This window comes from Mustela nivalis (genome assembly GCF_964662115.1).
Source record: "Mustela nivalis genome assembly, chromosome: 14".
Lineage (NCBI taxonomy): Eukaryota > Metazoa > Chordata > Mammalia > Carnivora > Mustelidae > Mustela > Mustela nivalis.
The window spans coordinates 70,977,961-71,001,636 of NC_139033.1; the positions used below are offsets into that span (position 1 = coordinate 70,977,961).

A 23,676-nucleotide genomic window follows, 5' to 3' on the forward strand; every position below is an offset into this window, starting at 1 on the left:
CTATATTTATGTATAACTGAAAGTTATAGAATAAAAAATATTTTAAATGTCATGACTAAAGGAAATGAGAGAACAAATGAATGTACATGTACCCACTACTGCGCATTTATTCATCCTATTCATTTCACTTGTTGTGTCCTATTTCTACCAGTCCAAATAGTACAACTTTCAAGACCCAACTTTCATGAAATGATCTTCAGTTCTCCTCACTTTAAATTGATCTTTTTCTACTCTTTACTTCTAAAGTATCTTGCTTGCTATTTGTGGCTGGGAAGCTAGTTCTCATGCAACGTCCATTCTTTCTTCCACAGGAAAACTCTCAAGTTTTTAGCTGCACTCATACCATTCAGAAAAGACTCCATTCCAGATTATTTTGACTTGCAGTAACCAGGTGATCAAGTCCTCACCAAAGAGATATAAGTAGAATGGTCCTGTGGTGACTTCTGGGAATCTTCGTCAAGAGACAACTGGCATGTAGCAACTGGCCGGCTAGGCAAGAAGTGTTTCTAATAGAAAAAGTTGACTCAGGTTTGGTGTTTTTTTCTAGGTGTCTAAATAAGCCAGGCTGTTAATACAGGAACATTTTCATAAGAAAATGGTTTTACCCAGGATATCTTACTCCAAGGCATTTCAGCAAGCCGAAATGAACCTGAATTTGAAGTTTAGAAATTGAGTTTGTGTCTGTACTGACCTTGAGGATTTGCAGAGTAGACAAAGAGGCAGTATTAAAATGTGTCAGGTTAGATTACTTAATGGTTTCTCCAAAGTGGAGGAAAGGTATTGAAAGAATGACAGCCAAAAGGGTTAGGGAGCTAGAACGTAGCCAGATTTGCTGCACATTATGCAACAGCCAATATTATTTTAAACTCAATTCCAAGAGAACAGTGTGATATCTAATGTATACAGGTCTATGAAAATACTGTGGCATAAGCCCGGGAAAAATGGATATATTTGCAAATAGTGTTTCACTGGGCCTTTCCATAAGTTAAAACAATCAGGCTTTAACTAAAAGTCTGTCATAAAGTGTTACATGGAATCGTTTTTATTGAGTGGCAGTAGAAAATTAAGAATCAAGGAGTTTTAGCAATTTATTCAATGCCACTTCTTGCCATCACTTTGAAATTATTAAAATGGGTATAGTGAGTTCAGAAAGCAAACCTGATATCTTCATGAGAGACAGAGCCACATTCATGCTCTGGGTGGGATCACCTCTGCAGGAGAACATTATATTCTCTTTCAAAGGCAAAATGTTTCTAGGTTTTGCCTCTTTACTTTGTATGTACTTTTTTTTTTTTTTTTTTTTTTAAGAGAGAGAGAGACCAGGGGTGGGGGAAGTGAGGAGGGAGAGAGGGGGAGAAAGAGAGAGACTCTAAAGCAGGGTCCATACCCAGTGTGAAGTCAGTGCAGGGCTTGATCTCAGGGTCCTGAGATCATGACCTGTGCCAAAATCAAGAATGGGATGCTTAACTGACTGGGCCACTCAGGTGTCCCTGTACGTGCTTTTAAAGTTATACCTGTTCACCTACTAGGATTTATGAAATTCTATATTTGGGATTTTTTTCTATAATAAAATATTATCATTTGTAAAAAAAAAAAAAATTTTTTTTAAAACAACAGTAACTGACCTGTATCCCTTGTCTCTATTTTTTGCTCCATTCCTGCTATATGGAATGAGGATGTGATGGTAGGAGATCTAGCTGCTATGTTGGACCATGAAGACCATGGCCACATCCTCAAGATGATAGAGCAGTGAGCTGGAAGGAGCTGAGTCTCTGAGAATTCCGTGGAGTAGACCCGAGACCGGACACTTAGCTGTGGAATTTTATATAAGAGGGAAAATATGCCTTTATCCTGGCTTTAGTCAGCATTATGTTGAATTTTTATTTCTCAGAGGCAAAGTTACTTCTATTAAATACTTATTTTTTCAATATCATTTCTTCTCTAAATTATATTTGGCTGTGGATATGCTACAGGACAGGATATTTCTTCTCCTTGGTCCTCCCCTTTCGACCTTGCTCACAGATTACAGAGACAGTGTCGCTATTAGCAAGAGAAAGGATTTGTCTGTCTTGTGGGCTACATGTGAAAGATGTAGACAAGTGTGGGCCAGGCCAGTAGCTGTTCTGGTTGGGTGGAGCCCAGGATGAAGCCCAGTGTTAGGGATCCTGCAGAAGGAAGGTAGGTGGGTAAAAAGACCCCAGAGTGTAAAGGAAGAGAAGAGCCTGAGAGACTAGAAGTTGAAGGGGCTCATAGCAATCAACAGAATAGAATGGGATCTGTGTGAACTGCCTGGTGATTGAATGGGAAAATTGAGGCACATTTCTATGTTGCCCTGACGAGGGTGTGTTTGAGAGGAGTTGTTGGTGAAGACTGCCTTCTCTTGGGGGATGCACAGTACCTTCAAACCCCTCCAGATAGTGCCAGCAAACTTATGCATCGCATTCTTGTCTCTCTCCATTGAGGCATTTAAGCTTCTCCTGAGCGGTATATAATTTTACTCTACACTTATTACCTAGTTCACAATTGATAGAGGTACTATATAAATGCTTGGTATCAATATCAATGAGCCTGATGATGACTAGCTTTAGTTTTGCAATATCAGTACATCTATGAACTTTTTCCTTATTCAAAATCTACAGAAGAATAAGGTATCTTGTTCTCTCTGGCTCCCCTCCCTCAAAGTGTTTATAATGCTTCTTGGAATTTACCTACGTAAATATATAACTAATACATGTTTTCGTGCAGGAGGAGGCATTAAGAGGCTAGGGTGGCTTTAGGCAAGTATTCATTAGCTTATTTTGTTGATCTTTTTCTAGTCCATTTGGAATTTAACTTTTCCCGTTCAGTTACAGGCAAAACAACCAGGAAGCAAGGGGATGTATCTTCCTAGCCAATGAATCTTTAATAAATATTTATTGAATGAATGAGTGAATAAATGATGTCAACACATTTATATAAATACTTGGTATAACCAAATGATCATCACCTGCTTTAAGTTACTTCTTAGTTATCAAAGGACAATAACGGTGTGTTTTTCAGTCAGTATTAATAGACCCCGAACTATCCCACAATCCCTGTAATCATACAGTCAACTGTGCGGTTATTTCCATGAGTGTACTGTAAGCCCTGAGGAGTGATTGTGGGAGCAACTGAAACATTAGCAGCATTTTTGTTCTCAGGCTGTTAAATGCAATGGCCCAGTAGGAACAGGATCCCATCATCTCCTGGGGCCTGGCGTAGATAAGGAGCTATGAAGTAAAGTAACTCTCAACTCCCCTTCCTGCCTTGGGTGATTGCTAGCATGAACATCCCATTCCTCCCTTATCCCCTAACCCCCTCCCTGTGTGCCCAAGCATAGGGGAGGGTATAGGCCTGGCTTCTGGCTTCAAAATAATTGCCATCTCTTTGTATTTCTTCTTCATGCTTTGATACATCTGTCTTTACTTTGCTGATTAAAAAAAAAAAAAAAAAAAACTAAATAAAAGCTATGTGCACAATTCAGCTGCTACTATTCTCCCTTGTAGAGGCAGCCCTGCACGAACCCCCAGACTGGTGTCTGAGAGCATTATTTCAGTGCATGACATCAACTACCATAAGAGTGCAACTATTAATTAACATTCACTGCATGTCAACTTCTGTGTTAGTGTTAATGTGAGGAATCCACGAGATCCACTTTGCACTCTGAATAGAAAACACATACAAATAGAGAATAATTTCATTCTAACATGTAAACATAGTACTCCCTGTAAATAAAATAAGAGTTCAAAGGAGAAATACTCACACAGCTTAGAAGGAAAAGTTAAAGGTGACTTCAGGGAGCAGATGAGCAGTGAAGAACAGTTAGGATTTGGTGGGGGCAACGTGGAAGAAACAGTGATTCTAGGGTCTGGAAAATCATGAGCCCAGGTCATGGAGCAAGATCATGACGTTTTGAGCAGAGGAATAGTAAAAAGTACATTCTAGAATACTGCTCTGGTTTTGTTTACTGGGATAGAAACATGCTTTTCTTTCTTATTGCAACAAAGGGCCTAGGCCATCCTGGGGGCCTAATCCATGTGTGTTGAGATAAATGAATCCCTTATAATGGAAGTCTTCACTCTCCCTCCTTTATTCCAATGGGAATACAATAAGTGACATGGTCCTCTTCCTCCTTCCTCCCATTTTTCTTTCCTTTTTCTTCTCTGCTTTTTCCACCTTCAGATTCATTGCCCATCTTTCTTTTCCTCCTTTTGTTTCTTAGTCTTGTTTGGAGTTTAAAGTAGAAGCCCAGGAAATGAGATAGAAGGCAGCACAGCACAGTGCTGCCTGCTGATTCCTGTGTCCAGCACAATGGAGGGCGGTCACTGTACTTGTCACCTGTCATTTCCTCCCAAAATGTTCCCGCTCTGACTCCAGGAAGATGTCAAAACTATTTCTGCCAAGCCTTACAATATGACATGTCTTCCAGCTCAAGCTACTGCATTAACTACATTTCCCAAGGTAAGACAATTTAGTTGTAAGATTGTACTTATTTATTACAGAGAGAATGAACAAGTGGGGAGGGGAGAGGCAGAGGGAGAGGGAGAAGCAGACCCCTCACTGAGCAGGTTGCCCAATGATATGGGGCTCGATCCCAGGACCCTGAGATCATGACCTGAGCCAAAGGCAGAGGCTTAACCCACTGAGCCAGCCAGGCACACAGGCATCATTATTTTCTGACAAGAATAATTTCTTTTTATAATTAGGTAATTCAGTTTGAGTCAACTGCTTCTTTGTGATAGAAAGTGTCAGAATAAGCATTGTGAATCAAAAGCTTTATTTGTTGGAGAATTTTGAGGCTGGCATAAATGTATATTCCACACAACTAGGAAATAAAATCAAATTAGACATTCTCTCTAATGACCAGATTTGCTCACATTTAGTTTTGCCTTCACACAAAACATAATAAAGCACAAATATAGAAAAAAAAAACAAAAACAAAGAATCAACACCTATAAGTCCACCCTATAGATACAAACTGTTAAGTATAGATACAAACTTTTTTCTTTTTTCCTCTTTATTTATTTATATGATTTTAAATTTTAAAAAAGGGGAAAGCATTTTCTTTTCCAGCTAGGCAATATATCAATCAATATTGCTGCATAGCATTCCCTTGGTGGATGACTGTGCTTTTCTTAGTCTATCTCCTATACTTTAGAATTAAGATTTTTTTCCATGTTCTGGTATCTCATAAGCATTGTGTTAAATGTTTTTCAACATGTTAGATGTTTTGCAACATGTTAGATGTTTTTCAAACATCTCAGTGCATCATGTCTATTTCCTTATAATAAATTGCTTAATGTAGAATTTCTATGTTTAACAGTACATATTTTAAAATTCTTTTGAGGGATGCTTGGGTTACTCAGTCGGTTAAGCTCAGGTCATTCTGGGATGGAGTCCCACATCGGGTTCCTTGCTCAGCAGGAGGCCTGCTTCCCCTCTGCCTACTGCTCCCCCTGCTTGTGCTCACTTGTTCTCTCTCTCTGAAAAATAAATAAAATATTTTTAAAAAATTTTAAAAATTAAAAAAAAAAACCTCTTTTGATCCATATGTCTGCTTTTCCACCCCCTTTAACAAAACTTTTTGTTATACTCTAACTTTAGGGAAACAATGCCAGGCCCAGATTCATTGTAAAGGCCCAAACTTTCTGGTTCAAGTGCTGGGTATATCTGCTCTTTTCCACATCAAAACCTTTCTCTATAAATCATCTGATAAATGAATTCTTACTTGAGGGTGAGCTTGTCCATTGTCACAGTTGGGAACAGCCTTTGCTGAAAGGTGCTTACTAATTACTGAAAGAAGGCGTGGATAAGGTGTGCCTGCCTGAGTTGAGATAAGTCATCTTTCCCACAGGGTTTACATTCTAACAGGAAGTCACTTGATGATGGAGAAATGGCTTTCAGCCTCCTGTGAAGAAGTAGGGGGATATATTCTGGGCAAGGTGAGGACAATGAACCTTTCCTGTTATTTCTGCAACCTCCTCCATGGATTATGACTTATTCTGCCTACTCATAAGGGAAAGCTGGGGAACAGGAGATATCTCTGAAAACCCAAATTTAGGTTTTCCACTTTCTGGCCATGACATGGTATCCTCTGGCCTACTTACTGAAATGCTTCATTCCAAGTGGTTTTATCTCATCGGGACATTTTTCAAATGTTTTTCTCCCCTTGTTGCCCAGCCTTAGACTCCATGGTCCAACTCTGTAATTGCCTCCTTGCATACTGCACTTGACCCTGCTTCCCCTTCTCTCTCCATTTACTCACCTGTCAAAGCACCTGTCCTCCATCATAAGTACGCTTGTGCAACTGATTACTGTAGAAATTGCACAATGGTGCCGAGGAGTCTCATCTCAAGTAGGTGTCCCAAATTTCTACGGGCCCTTGGCATTCCCCGGAAACCCTGCTGCATTTCCTGCTCTCTAAGCTATTTATATTGTTCCTTCTCTTCTCTTCCTAACCTGATCCTCATCTTCCTCCTGGCTCTTTACTTCCAACAGATGACTTAGCCTTATAATTCATGAAGGAAATGGAAACAATTAGATAGGAACTTGCTCATCATCTCACTATTAACACGTCTGCTGCCCTCTACCCTATTATGACAGAGGGAGAGCTGCCCCATCTATGCAAAGCCAAACCTGCCTGTGCTCTGGACATCATCCCTTCATCCTACTCCCAGGCTTCAGTCTGCATTTTCACCATCTCCCTCTCAATCAGCCTCGTCAGCATCTTTTCATCTCTTATCCAGCATCCTAGATAACGCTCCCCAACCTTACCCCAAGTCCCCTTCAGCTACCACGTCATTTCTTTACTCCACATTCACAATTACTTGAAATAATGATCTGTACTCTGTGTCCCCACCTTTTCAATTTTCATTTACTTTGAAGCCCACTTCAAGGCTTCTGTTACTAAAACTAAACCCAATGCCAAATCATCCTCATTCAATATAGCTGTCCACTCTGTTTGGGATGGACATTCTTCCCCTTTGCCGTCCTGACAGTCCGTAATCCTCTTCATACCTCCGAAGCCATTCCTTCCCAGTTGCCTTTGCTGGGTTCTCCTTCTCTTCTGGAACTTTAAATGCCAGCCTGCACCAGATCTCTCTTTCCCCACTTCCTTCTTTCCAGAAGTGGTGCTCTCTTGGAAGCCCACCACTGTTGGTCGTGTCTAAAGTCCAGTGACTCTGGGTCCCCCGGGTGGCTCAGTTGGTTAAGCATGCAACTTTTGATTTCAGTTTGGGTAGTGGTTTCAGGGTTGTGGGACGGAGCCTGCACTGGGCTCTGCACTTGCTACAGAGTCTGCTTGAGATTCTCCCTCTCCCTCTGCCCCTCCTCCTACTCGTGCTCTCTCTCTCAAAGAAAGAAAGAAAGAAAGAAAGAAAGAAAGAAAGAAAGAAAGAAAATGGGGCACCTGGGTGGCTCAGTCGTTAAGCATCTGATCCCAGGTTCCTGGGATCGAGCCCCACGGTGGGGAAATCCCTGCTCAGCAGGAAGTCTGCTTCTCCCTCCCCCACTCCCCTGCTTGTGTTCCCTCTCTGGATGTGTCTCTCTCTGTCAAATAAATAAATAGAAACTTAAAAAAATAAATAAATAAAATAAAAAGATTAAAAGTAAACTCCAATGACTCTTAAATACCCATCTCTGTCATGATCTCTCCTTTGGCCCACAGACTTCATCCAACTTCTTACCTGTCATATCCGTTTGTGGGTCTAATAAGTATCTCAAAATTAACGTATGCCCAATATGGGATGCTTGATTTTCCTGTTTCTCCCCATTTTTTTTCTACTTTAAGTAGTGGTACCATCCGCCTCCCTGTGGACAGGCGAAAAGTCTTGAAGTTATTCTTGATTCTTCTCTCCTTCCCTTATTCACTAGATCCAATGCATTAACAAAACTTTATCCTCAAATTATATCTCAAATCTGCGTGCCTCTTTCCATCTCTGCTGCTAACCGGGTCAAAGCTGTCATCAATTCTCTCTTGGGTTGGTGGAAAAACAATTTAATTCCTTTCCCTTCTTTCATTCTTGTCCTTCCTCAATCCATTTTCCACTAAGCACCCAGAAGGACCTTTTTAAAAAATTAATCAACTCATGTTGTTCCTCAGCTTAAAATCTGCCAGTGGGGTCTCATAGGATTTAGAATGAAGTCCAAACTCTCCTTGCCTGACTCTAAAGTTGCCTCATGTGATCTGACCCTTGTTTCCTTTTCTGACCCTGTAGCACTCCTCTCCTCAATCACTCTCTTCCAGGCAGACTATGCTCCAGACTTACTTTCTGTTATTCGAACATGATAAATGCAGACTTAGCCCAGGGCCTTTGTACTTGCTGAACCCTCTGCCTGGATCATTCTAGCTAAACCATTTGAAACTCATTATCCATTGTCCTGCTGTATGTCTTCATAGTTCTTAACTCTAAAATGTTTGCCAAAGTATTTTACTCTTAGTGGATGCTCAATAAATACTTTTAGAATAAACAAATGATGCTGCTTAATGACAATGAAGCTTATTCACTGATTAATTTATGCTTTAATTATCTTCAATAAAAAATGTGCTTGGGCATCTGTCCAAAATCGAAGCAAGATTAAAGTTGAGGAAAATGCAAACTGAATTACAAATAACATATTGGCACAGTTTCAGAGTGTGTCTTTGTGAATGCTATATTTGAGAGTTCCTGAAATTGTAATAAAATTATAGTCTAGCTGTTTTTTTCCCCTAGTCTACTCACCTCCCCCTGTTGACAGAACTCTGACTCCCCTGCCAAAGCAGTGCTCTCTGCCCACTGAAGCCTGACTTTGGGACCAATGGGCAAGAATGAGGCACACTGGCCACACGCTGTTCTCTCTCCCAGCTACAGTTTCCTCAGCAGCCGACCTTATTCACACAGCTAATTCTAATATTTTCCCTTTGTCTTTGATGCTCTGCATTCTGTTCTGAGAGGTAGAGGTATGGATTTATTTTTTATGTTTTCAGCTCACCTGAGAGCTTCACCTATGGAATGGATAAAATATCCATCATTTTTCAATAGTGATTCTTGTGTTCTTTTTACTTTCTTCTCTGGAAGTGTTGTTCGACTTATTTGGTATTTCTTGTTTCAGCCTCCAGGTCTCTGAAATAATGTTTATGGTTCTCTTTCTTATATCTCTAATCTGAATTCTGAAATGTGTCTTCTGGTCTATCTTCCATTTCATGAACTCTCTCTCTACTCAAGTGTTTAGCTTGTCCATTGAGTTTTTTTTTTTTAAATTCCAATTAATATGTTTTTCATGTGTAGGGTTTCTATATATTCTTTTCCAAATAAATATATTCTTTTTTCCATAATATGTAATTCTTGCATATTTTTTCTTTTACCTCTTTCAATATCATAAACACAATTATTCTAAAGATTCTTTCATGTTGTTCCAGTACCTCTCATTCTTAGACAGAAATGATTTTACTTGTGATTCTCCCTTGGGGGTTTTGTTTCCTGGATGGCTTATAACCTTTACCTATGAGTTCATCTGTGGTGGATGCTGTTTCCTATGAGTCCCACCTTCCTTGGTTTTGTAGACACATTACAGGGAAACAGGTTAACTTCCTGTGGCTTCTCAGGTGGCTTTCAGTGTTCTAGTCTCTGTGTCACAAATGGGACAACTCCTTGGCTTTATACAGTTCTTCTGACATAGGTTAGTGGCTTCATCTTCTGACATGTGCAAACATCATGTATTTGATCTGTGAACATTGGCTATATGAACATCAAAACCCCAGCTCTCAACTCCTGAAGCTTGTGTCAAATTCTAATACCTTCTTCATCTGTCCAATTACTCTCACACGCTACTTTGACTTTGAGCTTACTGTTTATTTTCCAGTCCCTGTAAGTTTCTTTCCTTCAAAAAATATTTATCAAATGCCTATTAGTATGCTAGGCACAATGTTAAGTTTTAGAGAGTCAGTAATGAAGTAAATAATGTCTTTGCTCTCAAGCATTTTATTTTTGAGAGATTTCTCTTTCTTCTCCCATGCTCTAAATGTCTTAGAAACAGTTCTGTAATATTTTATTCAGCACTTCTATACATTTGGAGTCTATATGTATGTAGGGGTTACAGGGAGAGGGCGTCTTATTGCAGTGGCTCCATCTGCCAGAACACCCAGACATTCCTCCTCCCCCACCTGTGTCCAGTAAAGTTGAGAAAATGGTAAGCCTTCTGGATGCCTTGCAGACTGTGACTATATATCTATCCACACATAACCCGAGAGGCAGTTGGGTAGAATTTACTATTAAAAACGTGGATTTGGAGCCTAAATACCTAGGCTCAAAACCCAGCTGAGCCACTTAATAGTTATGGAGTCCTGGGCAAAAAATCTCTCGGTGCCTCAGTTTCCTCATCTGGAAAAGAAGTCCAATAACAGTATCTTCCTTATATGTTTGTTAAGAGCACTGAATGTCTAAAATGCTTAAAACAGTATCTGGCATATTGTAAATACTTCAATTTTTAAATTTTTATTTATTTATCTTAGAGAGATATAGAGAGATAATGTGAGTCGAGACAGGGCAGGGGCAGAGGGAGAGGGAGAAAGAATCTCAAGCAGACTCTGTGCTGAGCATGGAAACTGACATGGGGTTTGATCCCAGAACCCTGAAATCATGACCTGAGCTGAAACCAAGAGTGGGATGCTTAGCCCACTGAGTCACCCAAGCGTCCAGTAAATACTTACTAAGTAGCTTCCACATAAACATCAATGGCTGCTGATCACTGAACTGCATCTCCCATCCACCCAAATTCATATGTTTAAGGGTTGGTGTCGGCATTCAGACACCAAAGAAAGGCCACATGAGCAGTGAGAGGGCCACCATTTACAAGCCAGCAAAAGAGCTTTTAATAGAGCCAAATCTGCTGCAACCTTGACCTGAAACTTCTGGCCTTCAAAATTGTGAGAAAATAAATATTTGTTGTTTAAGGCACACAGTCTACGACATTTTGTCTTGGCAGCCTAAGAAGACTACTCCAGTGATCCAGCCCTAAACCAAGCAGGTCTTTAAGAGATGCTTATTGCTGCCTTTATTGCTATGTTTTGGTTTGTGTCATCTACATGGCTTGTAGGTCAGGACAAGTTGGTGAGATGGTCCGTGATAGTGGTCCACAAGTCTGACTGGGTGCAGTGGTAAGCCGCAACAAGATGGGGAGCTGGTAAACCAAACCAGATCCAAACTGGGGAAATGTCTAAAGTCTCCATAGAGACTGCATTAGTTTGCTGGGGCTGCTGTTATAAAGTACCAGAGACTGGGCTTAAACAGCAGAAGTTTATTTCCTTACCCTTCTGGAGGCTAGACATCCAAGATCAAGTAGTCAGCAGCATCTCCTCCAACGCCTTTTCCCAAGCTTGTAGATAGCAGTCTTTTCTCTGTATCTTCACGTGGTTTTTCCTCTGTGTGTCTGTGTCCTAATCTCCTCTTTTTACAAGGACACCAGAAGTATTGGATTAGGGTTTAGCCTAAGGTCATTTTTACCTAATTACTATTCCTCTTTGAAAGTCCTATCTCCAAATAAGGTCACATTCTCAGTTTACTGGGCCTTAGGTCTTCAACATGAATTTTGGGAGATACAATTCAGTCCATAACAACGACAGGACAAATTCTGCCGGACACTTCCTTTCTTTGAAAGCATTTATTCCAGCTTATTCCTGTGTAGACTTGTCTGCTCCTGGAATGCGATTCATGGTGCCATGGTTATTTCTAACAGAAATAGCCCAGGGCACCTGGATGGCTCAGTTGGTTAAGCTTCAACTCTTGATTCCAGCTCAGGTCCTGATCTCAGGGTGGTGAGATTGAGCCCTGTGTGGGGCTCCTGGCTCAGTGTGGAGTCTGCTTAAGACTCTTTCTGTCCCTCTGCTCCACCCCCCTTGCTCTCTCTCTCTCTCTCTCTCTCTAAAATAAATCTTTAAAAGAAAGAAAGAAAGAAGGAAAGAGAAAAGAAAAGAAGAGGAAGGAAGGAAAGGAAGGAAGAAAGGAAGGCAGACAGACCCCTCTCTTCATTCTCAATGGAAAACCCCATAGGCTCATCATGCTCTTACTTCTCCGAAGCCTTCTCTGATTATGAATCCTGTATCCCATTCTCTTCTTTATTCCCCCCCACACTCTAAAGCAAGTATTGCATCTCTCCTCCATACTCAGGTAACAGCTTGTTGCCTGTATTTTCCTTTTGAGCTTATTGCCTACACGGCGCTACATGTTCCTGCTATCTCATTAGTTAGAGGTAAACATCTGAGATAGATCTCCATCTGACTCATCTGTATCCTCACAATCTTTGCTCTAAATCTTTGTCGAAGGAAAAAATGAGTGCTAACAGTGACCACCAAACCGACCCATACTTCATCCTTGAAGTCAAGTATTGAGATGGTCCCTCAAATCTCTGATCAATATTTGACTTATCTGAAGACCTTACATGCTTAGTGGAACTTCGGCTAGCTACTGAAGGGGAGCACTTTGGAAGTCTGGGTGGAAGAGGCATGAAATTAATGTGAAATTAATATATGCTTTTATACAGGCAGATGGATATCTTTAGCAGGAGAGAACGTCATGCTAGAATGATATGGAATTCTCTGCAGAGGTCCACAGCAGAAGTGAATTGGGTTAGAAGAGTTTTTTGCAGGGTCTCAGTTAATTTCTACATAAAATACTTTAAGAGTTAGAGAAATAAATACTTTCTGAATTTTTTTCCATGTCATTTTAAATAAAGCTCCCAGGGTTTGATTCTTGTTTTGAATGATGTCTTTGTAAGAAACTTCTTGTGTTGACAAGAGACACACTGCATTTTTGTAAATGTAGTTCCACAGAAATGAGGAACAGTTCCAAATGTCTTACCAGTTTAAGATCTTTATGCAATTTTTTTGAGATTTCAAGTCCCTTAATCTTTATCATGTGTGTATGTCTCTGTAATATAAACTATAATGCAATATAATATAATTATAATATACAACCATATCTCTAAATAATACATAACAATACAGTATATAAATACATAGTATATCTCTATGCTATATAGTAGTATATATACTACTATATAGTATTATAGTATAATATACAAATAATATACAATTTGTATAATATACAAATAATATAATGATAATTATGTTCAACTATATCTCTGTAACATACCACTATAATAACATTTCAAGTAATATGTTTCAATTTTAAAAATTTTTCCTAGTGTCTTGACTTATTTTGCTTTAAATAATTTATCAACAGAGATCTGAACATCTTCAGCATTTTCCCTCTGCTTTAGTTTCATATTATTAAGATAGAGTGGAAATGGGACAAATTGGCTCTGTATCTCTACTCTGCCAGAAATCAATCTGTTTCTACATAAAAGTTGTTCAAGTGTCATTGATGCAGATTTTAGCAGAACTAGGGACATCACAACCAAATGTCTCTTTTTCATAAGACAGAGTGATGGGTGCTTTGGTGGCTGAGTTGTTAGGTGTCTGCCTTCAGCTTGGATTGTGATCCCAGGGTCCTGAGATCAAGCCCCATATTGGGCTCCTTGCTCAGTAGAAAGCCTGCTTTTCTCTCTCCCTGCCTGTTCCCTCTCTTGCTTTCTCTCTTTCTCTGTCAAATAAATAAATTAAATCTCAAAAAAAAAAAAAAAGAGTGATTTGAGCATGACCATATTTTACAATACAAATAATTTTTTTTTATACCCTGGTGACAACAGTTTATTGTTGTATTTTTACTTACAGGTTTTCTACTCCTTGGTGCCTCATATTTTAAGGCAACAGCCTTCTTTCATGCAGCATTAGAAGTGTGCAGCAAATTTTTGAAATGTTAATAAAAATAATGTAGTCTAGATAAGAAACATTAATATGAAAAGCCTGAAGAAGGGGCACCTGGGTGGCTCAGTGGGTTAAGACACTGCCTTCAGCTCAGGTCATGGTCTCAGGGTCCTGGCATTGAGCCCCAAGTTGGGCTTTCTGCTTGGCAGGGTGCTTGCTTCCCCCTCTGTTTCTGCCTGCCTCCCTACCTACTTGTGATCTCCCTCTCTCTGTCAAATAAATAAATAAAATCTTAAAAAAAAAAATAAAATCCTGATGAAATGTAAAATTGAGGAAAAAGTCCAACTGAAAGGGTTTACACAAAATAGTCTAATTCTTACAGACATGAAGTTGATGCATAGAAGCCAATAAATAGTCTCTTTTTCCTTCCCCTTTCCTCCCCTCATCACCTCACTGCCCACACACTGAGAAACTCTTGTCTTGCCTCATTCCTCGTCCAGAGAGACGGAAAAAGACCAATTCTCACTCCAGTTCAGTTCCATGACTTCTGGCAGAGTTTGTGCAGAGGTCAAAGCTGCCTGTGATTTTCCACCGTCACTGGACCTAAACCTGGGGAGAAGGCGGGGATTTCAGAGGCTGAGAATGCTCTACCCACTGCTGTGGGTCACCCTGTCATGCTGAGGAGCCCATGAGGAACAGGGCCTGGAATAGACCAGTGCTAAGTCAATATTTGTTAATGAATGAATGAGTAGAAAAAAATGATAGCTTATATTTTTGTGAGTCTATAAAAGTTATAGGTAATTGCCCTCTCTTTCAGTTTTGAGAAGGAAACAAAGAACTTTTTTCATTGTCATCATTTCTTCATCTCTCTTTTCAACACTGCTGAAACTTTCTCCCGAGAGGAGGATTTCAGAGCTCTTGATTCCGCTCCAGCAATACTCATATGCTTCTCTTCCTCCTCAGCACAATTTTCTTTTCAGGGAAATGGAAAGCTCCTCTTGGCACAGTGGCCCCTGGTTTTGGGTGTGTGAGGAAGAGGCACATTTCCCGGCATGTTCTGATGAATGGGGACTGGACTGGGGGAAGCTTGGGAGGTGGGGGTGCCCACACGGACAAAAAACAGAGCAGGGGGCATTCTGCTAGTAGTAGATCTCTCAGCTTTAGTTTGTCACATGAAGTATTTATGTCGCCTTAATTTTTGAATGATATTTTCTGCAGGTAGAGAACGCTAGGTTGAGAGTTTTTTGCTTGCTTTCCATTTGGCATTTTAAAGACTTTGCTCCATGGTCCTCTGACTTCTATAGTTTCTCCTGAGAAGTCTTTTGTTATTCTTGCTTTTGTACATGATACCCTTTACTCGCTGGCTACTTTTAAGATTTTTGTCTTGTTCCATGTTCTCCAGCAAATTTATTATGTTTTGCCTGGGTGTTCTTCTATGTCTCTACTCAATATATCCAATCTTTCCTCTGGCTTCTTGAAAATATAGAATATAGTTATATTCTATATAATTATATATATTCTATATAATTCTATAGTTAATTCTATCATCATTGTCATTTCTGGGTTTTGTTTTTATTAATGTACTTTTCTTTTTGTCTCCCAAGTCTGCATTACTTTATTAGATTATAAAACAGTACTAATGACATTTCAAGTTATATACCTATAATCCACCAACAAATTACTGATCTACACATAGCTTATTATATTTCAAAAGCTACTCAAACATCTTTCTTTAAGTTATGACTACATTTGCTTTGCTATAGTGTTAAAATTACTAAAATTTATTTTGAATTTTCATTATCTGCTCTAATAATATTAATATTGAATTATTCTTGATAGTTCCATAATATTTGTGTATATTTTTTCCATTTTATTGAAATATAATTGACATATAACATAGTATTAGTTTAGGTATACAATATGATGATTTGACATATGCATATACTGTGAAATGATTACCATAATAAATTTAGTTAACATGCTTCACCTCACAGTTACAATTTTTTTCAAGTGATGAGAACTTTTAAGATTACTCTCTTAGCAACTTTCAAATTTATAATAAAGTATTATTAATCACAGTCATCACACTATACATTACATCCAAAGGACTTACTTATCTTAAATGGACTTTTCTCCTGGTTGTTAGTCATATTTTCCTGCTTCTTGGTATGCCTGCTGATTTTTTATTGGATAGTCTCCATAATGAATTTCACACTGTTGGATAATGCGTCCATTTAAAGTGTGTTGCCCTTGGTTCTGACACAGCCTTAGGTTATTACAAATATTTGATCCTTTTGAGGCTTGCTTTTGCCTTTTGTTAGGGTGCATCAAGAGCAGCTTTTAGTCTAGGGTTAATTTAGCCCCGCTACTAAGGTGAGAAACTTCTGAGACTCTCCCTGATGTTCTACATATAACAAGGTCCTTTCATGCAGGCTGGTGGGAGGGAGAACAGTTCCCAGCCTGTGGGAGCCCCAAGAACTATTTGACCTACTGTTTCCCACTGGCTCTCTCTCCAGCACCCACAGAGCAGCGCTCCCCCAGAGACCCGTCCACAGCTATCCAGCACAGCTACTCTCTGCCACTGGCTTTTCCCTAGTCTTTTCCCCACAAATTCTAGCCGACTCAGCCTCTTTGAACTTCAGTCTCTGTCCCTTCAGCTCAATGAGACCGGCAGGTTCTGTTTGGGTTCCCACTGGTTGAACTGCAGCGTGAACTCTCTGTCCAGGGCCACACTCTGTCCAGGAAATCATAGGTCTCTCTTTTCGATTTCTTTTTCTCTCAGGCCTCATAGTTCTCTGTGTCCATGTGCCAGTGCCCCCACCTTTTTTAAAAATTTATTTGACAGAGAGCTCACAAGTAGGCAGAGAGGCAGGCGGGGTGAGCCTGATGTGGGACTTGATCCCAGGATGCTGGGATCATGACCTGAGCCAAAGGCAGAGGCTTTAACCCATTGAGCCACTCAAGTGTGCTTGCCAGTGCCCTTTTTAAACAGCCCCCCCCCCATATATTTAGCCTGGTTTTCTGGTTGTTTATGGTAGAAGGACAATTTCCATAACAGTAATCCTTTGTGGGCAGACACAGAAGTCCCTTGTAGTGTAGTTTTACATTTGCTTCTCCGGGGCCTCAGACATTGGCCATTTTTATGGGAACTCTTGGCTTGAGATTCCTACACCATGTGGTGCTGTAAATTTGGACCCCACAAGCATGCAGTACTGGCTTGAGGAATCCATTAACTTTGGTTTTATACCCAGAACCACCCCCAAGCAGATGGCAAGCTTCCGTGTAGCTTCTCTTTGTCAGTTGGTGATATTTTTACCATTCCTAATTTTTTGACTAAGCTACTCTTCATGTACCCCAGCTTTGTGCAGGACCGTGTATACAGCTGCCCATCTTCAATCTTCAACAGTCTGAGCCACATCTCTTGTTCTAAAGTGGGTATTAACTCCAGTTCCGGGCCAGAGGGGATTTATCTAGGTAGAATTAATAGAATTCTATTAATTCTAGGTAGAATAGAATTCTATTAATTCTACTTAGTATTAAAAGAATTTTGCATTATTGCATCTGTGCATATTTGATTTTTAGATAGTCAGTGTTTTATCCTAGTAATAGCTCAGCTTTATGATTTTAACTTACAGTGTTTAACTGATGGCGATTTTTTTTTATAAAGTTGCCATCTACAACTTTTTTTTTTTTTAAGATTTTATTTATTTGTCAGACAGAGAGAGAGAGAGAGTGTGTGCACACACACACAAGCAGGCACAGTGACAGGCAGAGGGCAAGAGAGAAGCAGGCTCCCTGTGGCGCAAGGAGCCTGATGCGGGACTCAAGCCCAGGACCCTGGGATCATGGCCTGAGCCAAAGGCAGCGGCTTAACCAACTGAGCCACCCAGGCATCCCTGATTGTGATTTTATGCTGAAGGCTTACTGAGTTTATATACACAATGAGAACATTTAAGAGAACTCAAATTTTTCATTTCAATATGCTTAGTTTCATAGGCAATTAAAGTTGTTGAAATTTTTGGAAAGTTTTTATTTGTTAAGTCAGATAATAGTAGTACCTAAAATGGAAAGCAACTAGATTAATTTATAAGTACAGTTTAATAAGTTAAAGGGAACTTAGTTACATTATCAAGGCATCCTTCAATCTTTTCGATGGCTAGATTTTTAAATAGGAAAATGAGATTTTAAAACTAACCTTCAAGGATTTAGGAAGATCTAGATTTTTTAATTTATTACTTCAGTAGATTGAATATTAGTCTTATAAAAAAAAACTCTGAATAGTCTTTTTTGTGCTCCAGTACAATCCTCTGTGTACCAGTAGCTCACATTTAGCAGGTCACACTTTTATGAGTTCTCATGAGTTAGAAAGACTTTCAGCATCATTAAATTGATAGATCTATACCTTTGTTCTATTTTTCCTTGTAGGAACAGCAGCTTTTTACATAAGCCATCAAATCAGAATGTAGCTGATTCAGTTTCATTGTTACAGTGGCTGTAACAATTTTGGGGGGTGGGGAGTAAAGGGGAGGGTGCAGGAGAAGCAGAGGGAGAGAGAGAAAATCTTAAGCAGGACTCACACCCAGTGTGGAGCCTGACATGGAGCCCCATTTCACAACCCTGAGATCATGACCTGAGCCGAAATCAAGAGTTGGACCCTTAACCAACTGAGTCACCCAGGTGCCCCTGAAATACTTCTTATAACCATTTTGTTGAGGAGTCTCAGAGTATGGAGCTATGAGTATGAAAGCATTTTTGTCCCTCACTGCCACCTTTTCCATCAGGTCTCTCTGGACTGGATGGCAGGGATCTCTGTGATGCACACTTTCATTTCACAAGTTTTCACATAATTTCAGAACTTAGGACACACTGTTTTAAAATTGTGTTTTCATTGGACTCAAAGTCCTTCCTGTTTTCCTCTCTGGTCTGGGCTCCAGTGATATGGAACTGGGGGTGGGGGTAGCAGGTTCGGCTCACGCACATACCTCCCTTCTTCCCTTCCCCCAACACTGGTGACTTTGCTGCTGGTTTTTGTGAGGGGTGCATTTGGGGTTCTGAGGAGAGTCCTGGGGGCCTCTTACCTCACAGCTCAGCTCCTGCTATTCTCCTTTTCCCTCTCTTCGGCTCCCCTGCTGGTGTTCAATTTCCTTTGGTCCCCTCGTTCAGAGAGAGCCCTCTTGCTGAAGGGGGGAAAGCTTCAGACCGCTCAAGATCAGCTGCCCTTGGCAGGGTGCATTTGACCCTTGAGAAGTTCATCAATTTGCCATGCCTGCTAGTGACAGCACAGCATCTCTCTGCTGCCTGGTGTTCAATGTCATGGCAACAGCAGGGGACACTTAGCTGCACAAGGGAATCGGATGGGAGGCAGTTTCTAGTTCTGAACTTTGCAAAGGAGAGGATGTGTAGGTATACCTCCAAACTTATAAAGGAGTCTGTTGTCCCATCTCTGACCTTTGGCAGGAGGATGGAGAAGAGAAACCTTTTTTTATCCTGTTTTCCTCCAGTGGTTTGTGAGTGAGCACAAGTGTGCACATTTGCATTTGCGTGTGGGCAGGTTGTGGGTGTGTGGTGGTATTGCATGGTGGCTGGGGACAGTAATAGGGGGAGAAACAAATTTCCTAAAGCATAATGCTGCCTGTCAGCAAGCCCTGCAAAGAGGGGCAGGCTCCAAAGCTGGCAGTCCTCTGAACTCAGAATCAGGGTTCTCTTTTTCTTAGCTGTGCACCCTTTGTCACCAATTCTGGCAGTAGACTCCCACACCGTCTTATTATCCTTAATCGACACATTACATGCAATTACTTTGGGTACCTTAACAATGGGATCGACTTGATTGTACATTAAGCTTCCAGATGTACAATGATGGAGCAATTTCATGCCCTTGAACCTCAGTTGACCTTGGATGGCTCGTCTGATCATACTAGGAAGGGACTACTTTAACCCAAAGGAATTTAAATCAGAAGATGTGCTGTAAGATGCAGTGGGAAGGATGCAGCAGAGACCACACCACTGAACAGCTGAACAGGAAGGAGAAAAACACTAATGGGAAAGAGGAGAGGCGTGAGGACCGTTTATTAATACTGAGGAGGCTCCAAATCACAAGACCGCCAACAGAAATGCACATCACTATCATTAACAACACACAAAACACACTGCTTGGCTTAACAATTCATCCCCCTTTGGACAGAATGCTGAAGTATGACTGCAACCCATGAGAATTTCCCCGGAAAAGTCAAGTCAAGTCCAAATGCTGCTCCACAACATATTCACCTACTCTCTGACCATCATCCAACATCCCTCTGTCTTTATTCTAGTCTTTTCCTTAAAACCGTTTCCTAGTATTTGTGCGACCAATGGCATTTTCTTAACACAGAATTTGTTGATAAAGAAAACTATCAAAATGTTGTTAGTTGATGCTTTTTTATATGAATGAGAGATTTTATGATTTTCCCCTGAGCCAGCACAAAAATAGGGAGTAGAAAGCGGGAAGAGTTCCTTACACTTAACCCAAGCCATTCGCACGTGAGTAACACAAGGCAGCTCAGCGCAGCTCCCCTCATACAGCCTCCTGGTCACTTGGCCTTCTTGTTGCCTTTCTGGGGCTGCTCAGTCGCCTTCTTAGCCACCTCCTCCGGGATGAACACACTGATTGTGAAGTCGCTTATCTCTGAGCCGTACTTGTTCTTCACAACCAGCCCGTATTTGCCAGAGTCGGCAGTGCTCACCCCACTGATGGTGAAGTAGGCAGTCTTGCCGGCCTCGAACCTGACGCTACAGTGGTCATCTGGGACCAGGGGCTTCTCGTTCTTTAACCAGGAAACCTCTGGAGTTGGGTCGCCCCACACGATGCAGGTGAGATTAAGCGCCTGCAAAACACATTTTGTGAGAGGGAAAGAGACAGATCAGGTACAATGATCCAACTTCAAGTAACTTTCTGGAGGTTTGGCAGGACCCAAAGGATGATAATACAAAGCCTCTGGAATAACGGGTGGAGTGATGTGATAACAGGGGCATGCAACTGCTTCAATTATAATTTGACTTCACTCCTAAGTAGATTTCTGGAGGGCCTCAGCTTCCCAGCTTTGGGAAGGCTCATCATCAGAGCCACACAAAGGAGTTGGCTGCCAGTTCCCATCTGCACTCTTGCTTTCATAAACACATAGATGTCTTTTGCTCTCATGTGGCATTTGGATTCTGTTTCAGTAGAGAAATCTCATTGCCATAATCACCACCTGCTCACTTTGCATTTTCTCTGCCTCACAGAGCCCAGCAGCAGAATTATGACAGCTGTTTCAGATAATGGGATTCATCTTTAGGTTCCATCTCCCTCAAACCCCAACCAGTCTGTTGTAGTTGAGATGGTGCTCTACCAAAATGTATTCCTATTTCCTGATATTTTATTATATTGCCATCTGTGCTGAAACCCTCTTACTTCAAAAGATCAATGTTTAGGCCGATCGTTTTACTTTACCATTACTTTTTTGTTGAAAAATTTAAGGATAGTTGTAGATTCAGAAACCGTAGTAAAAAATAATAGAGAGGTTGTATGGGACCTTACCCAGTTTGCCCTAATATTAACACTTTACAAAACCACAGTGTAATAACACAACCAGTACATTGCCAGTGATAACAACCCATGGTTCTTATTCAGATCTCCCCAGTTTGGCCTATACTCATTGGTGTTTTGTGTGTGTGTGTATGTGTGTGTGGTTCTATTCAATTCTATCCCTTGTCTAGGTCCATGTATCTGTCTCCTCAATCAAGATAAAGAACATTTCCATCACAAGGATCTCTCATACCTACCCCCATCCCCTACCCCCAACCTCATTTCTAACTCCTGGCAACCACCAATCCATTTTCCCTTTCTAAAATTTCCTAATTTCTAAAGTATTATATAAATAGCATTATATAGCATGTAACCTTTTCAGCATGCCTTTTCCACTTGGCATAATAATTCCTTGCAGATTCATCCAAGTTACTGCAGGGATCAATATTTTGTCCCTTTTTATGGCTCAATACTGTGCCATGGGATATATTTATATATATTTGCCAGAAAGGTCATCTGGGCTGTTTCCAGTTTGGGGCCATTGTGAATGAAACTGCTATTGAACATTTGTATACAGGTCTTTATGTGAACATAAATTTTGTTTTCTTTATGATAAATGCCCAGGAGTATAACTACTGGGTCATATGGCAAATGCATGTTTTCTTCTTTGAGAAATTGCCAAACTGTTTTCCTGCCTGGCTTCACAATCTTGGCTTACATTTCTACTAGCAATGTACAAGTGATTCTGTTTCTCTGCATCCTTATTAGCACTTGTTGTTTTCACTGTTTTTATTTTAGTAATTCTGATAGGTGTTATGATATTTCACTGTGGTTTTAATTTGCATTTCTCTGATGGCCAACATTGTTGAATTTACTTCACATTTTAAATTCCATTCTTGCATTTTTTTTTTTCTTACTGAAATCCAGGAAGTATAAGGAAAAGAACTAGGGCTCACAATACATAGGAAGAGGATAGTCATCTAAATATCCCTCTAAAGGGTCTTATATGATCACTTACTCTCTCTTCTATAAGAGTATTGCTTAAAACTGGGAGATTAAGAAATCTCTTCCCTCACATGATTAATTAGCATTTCTTACTGAATTATCCTATAAACACATTTCAGCAAGAAAAATAATCAAGCTATTGTCATCAAACTTATCCAAGCAGACCTGGGGTTAAAACTTTTGTTTTGTTTTTCTCTTTAAGCAGGCTCCATGCCCAATGTGGGGCATGAACTCATGACCCTGAGATCAAGAGTTGCATGCTCTACTGACTGAGCTAGCCAGGGGCCCCTTGGGGGTTAAAACTTTTTTTAAAAACCGAGCCAAACTCCCAAATACCTTAGGTGTCATGGAAAACTACTATCCCTATTTTAGATTTATTTCTATTACAGATCACAAAGTCATTTCCCATACATTCTCTCTCAGAATTCTCACTACAACCCAATGAGTTGAATATCTGGAACCCCATTAAATGAGGAACATGAAAAACGGAGTTTAAAGACAAAAGCAACCTGGCATTGGTTGAGCTTCGGGTCAGCTGTGGTCATCTGTACTCCACCCATGAAGAAATGCAGCTGGATGAGACCTGCCTCTCACTAAAGCCTTTCCACATGCTTTGTTTATCCCTAGTCTACCCATCACATGTCTTCACTGGGAAAAGGTTTTATTTTCCTTCAAGTACCCACCCATTATGGCTGACTTACTGAATTTGTCTTAATGAAACAGAGGGATGAAGCAAGTAAATCCAAGTTAAAAAGTATTTTCATTGCTTTTGAAACAGAAGGATGAAGACAGTGAATCCAGGTAAGAAAGTATGTTCATTGCTTTTCAGAGAGATTATTATGGAGCCAGGAAATACTAGTTTAAAGTTAAATGGAAAGAAATCAGTTTTGGGGGGCCTGAGTGCCCCCGAAAAGGCTTTTAACCGACTGAGCTCCTCAGTCAGTTAAATGTCTGCCTTCAGCTCAGGTCATGATCCCAGGGTCTTGGGATGGAGCCCTGCATCCGGCTCCCTGCTGACCAGGGAACCCACTTCTCCCTCTCTCTTCCTCTGCCTCCCCGCCCCTTGTGCTCGTTCTCTCTCAATTTCATTTGTAAAAAAATAAATAAAAATCTTTATTTTTTATTACTTATTTATTTATTTGACAGAGAGATAGAGAGCACAAGTAGGCAGAGCAGCAGGCAGAGGGAGAGGGAGAACTGCACTCCCTGCTCAGTAGGGAGCCCGATGCAGGACTCGATCCCAGGACCCTAGGATCATTATTTGAGCTGAAGGCAGCTGCTTAACCAACGGAGCTACCCAGACGCCCCCTAAAATCTTTAAAAAAATAAAAATAAATAAATCAGTTTTTAACTGAAACAGAACCTATAGAAA

At 40.4% G+C, this 23,676-nt stretch overlaps 1 protein-coding gene across 29 annotated transcripts in view; it reads right to left on the reverse strand.

Annotated features, from left to right (window-relative positions):
- Positions 1-19,808: 19,808 nt before the first annotated feature.
- The window catches only part of MYOM1 (myomesin 1), a 165,374-nt gene continuing 161,506 nt past the window's right edge, over positions 19,809-23,676 (reverse strand). For all 29 annotated transcript variants that reach the window (XM_082698952.1, XM_082698946.1, XM_082698951.1 and 26 more), the window contains one exon: positions 19,809-20,619. In XM_082698952.1, the coding sequence (XP_082555078.1) occupies positions 20,326-20,619 (294 nt within the window). In that variant the 3' untranslated portion in view covers positions 19,809-20,325. The remainder of the gene's footprint in view (positions 20,620-23,676) is intronic.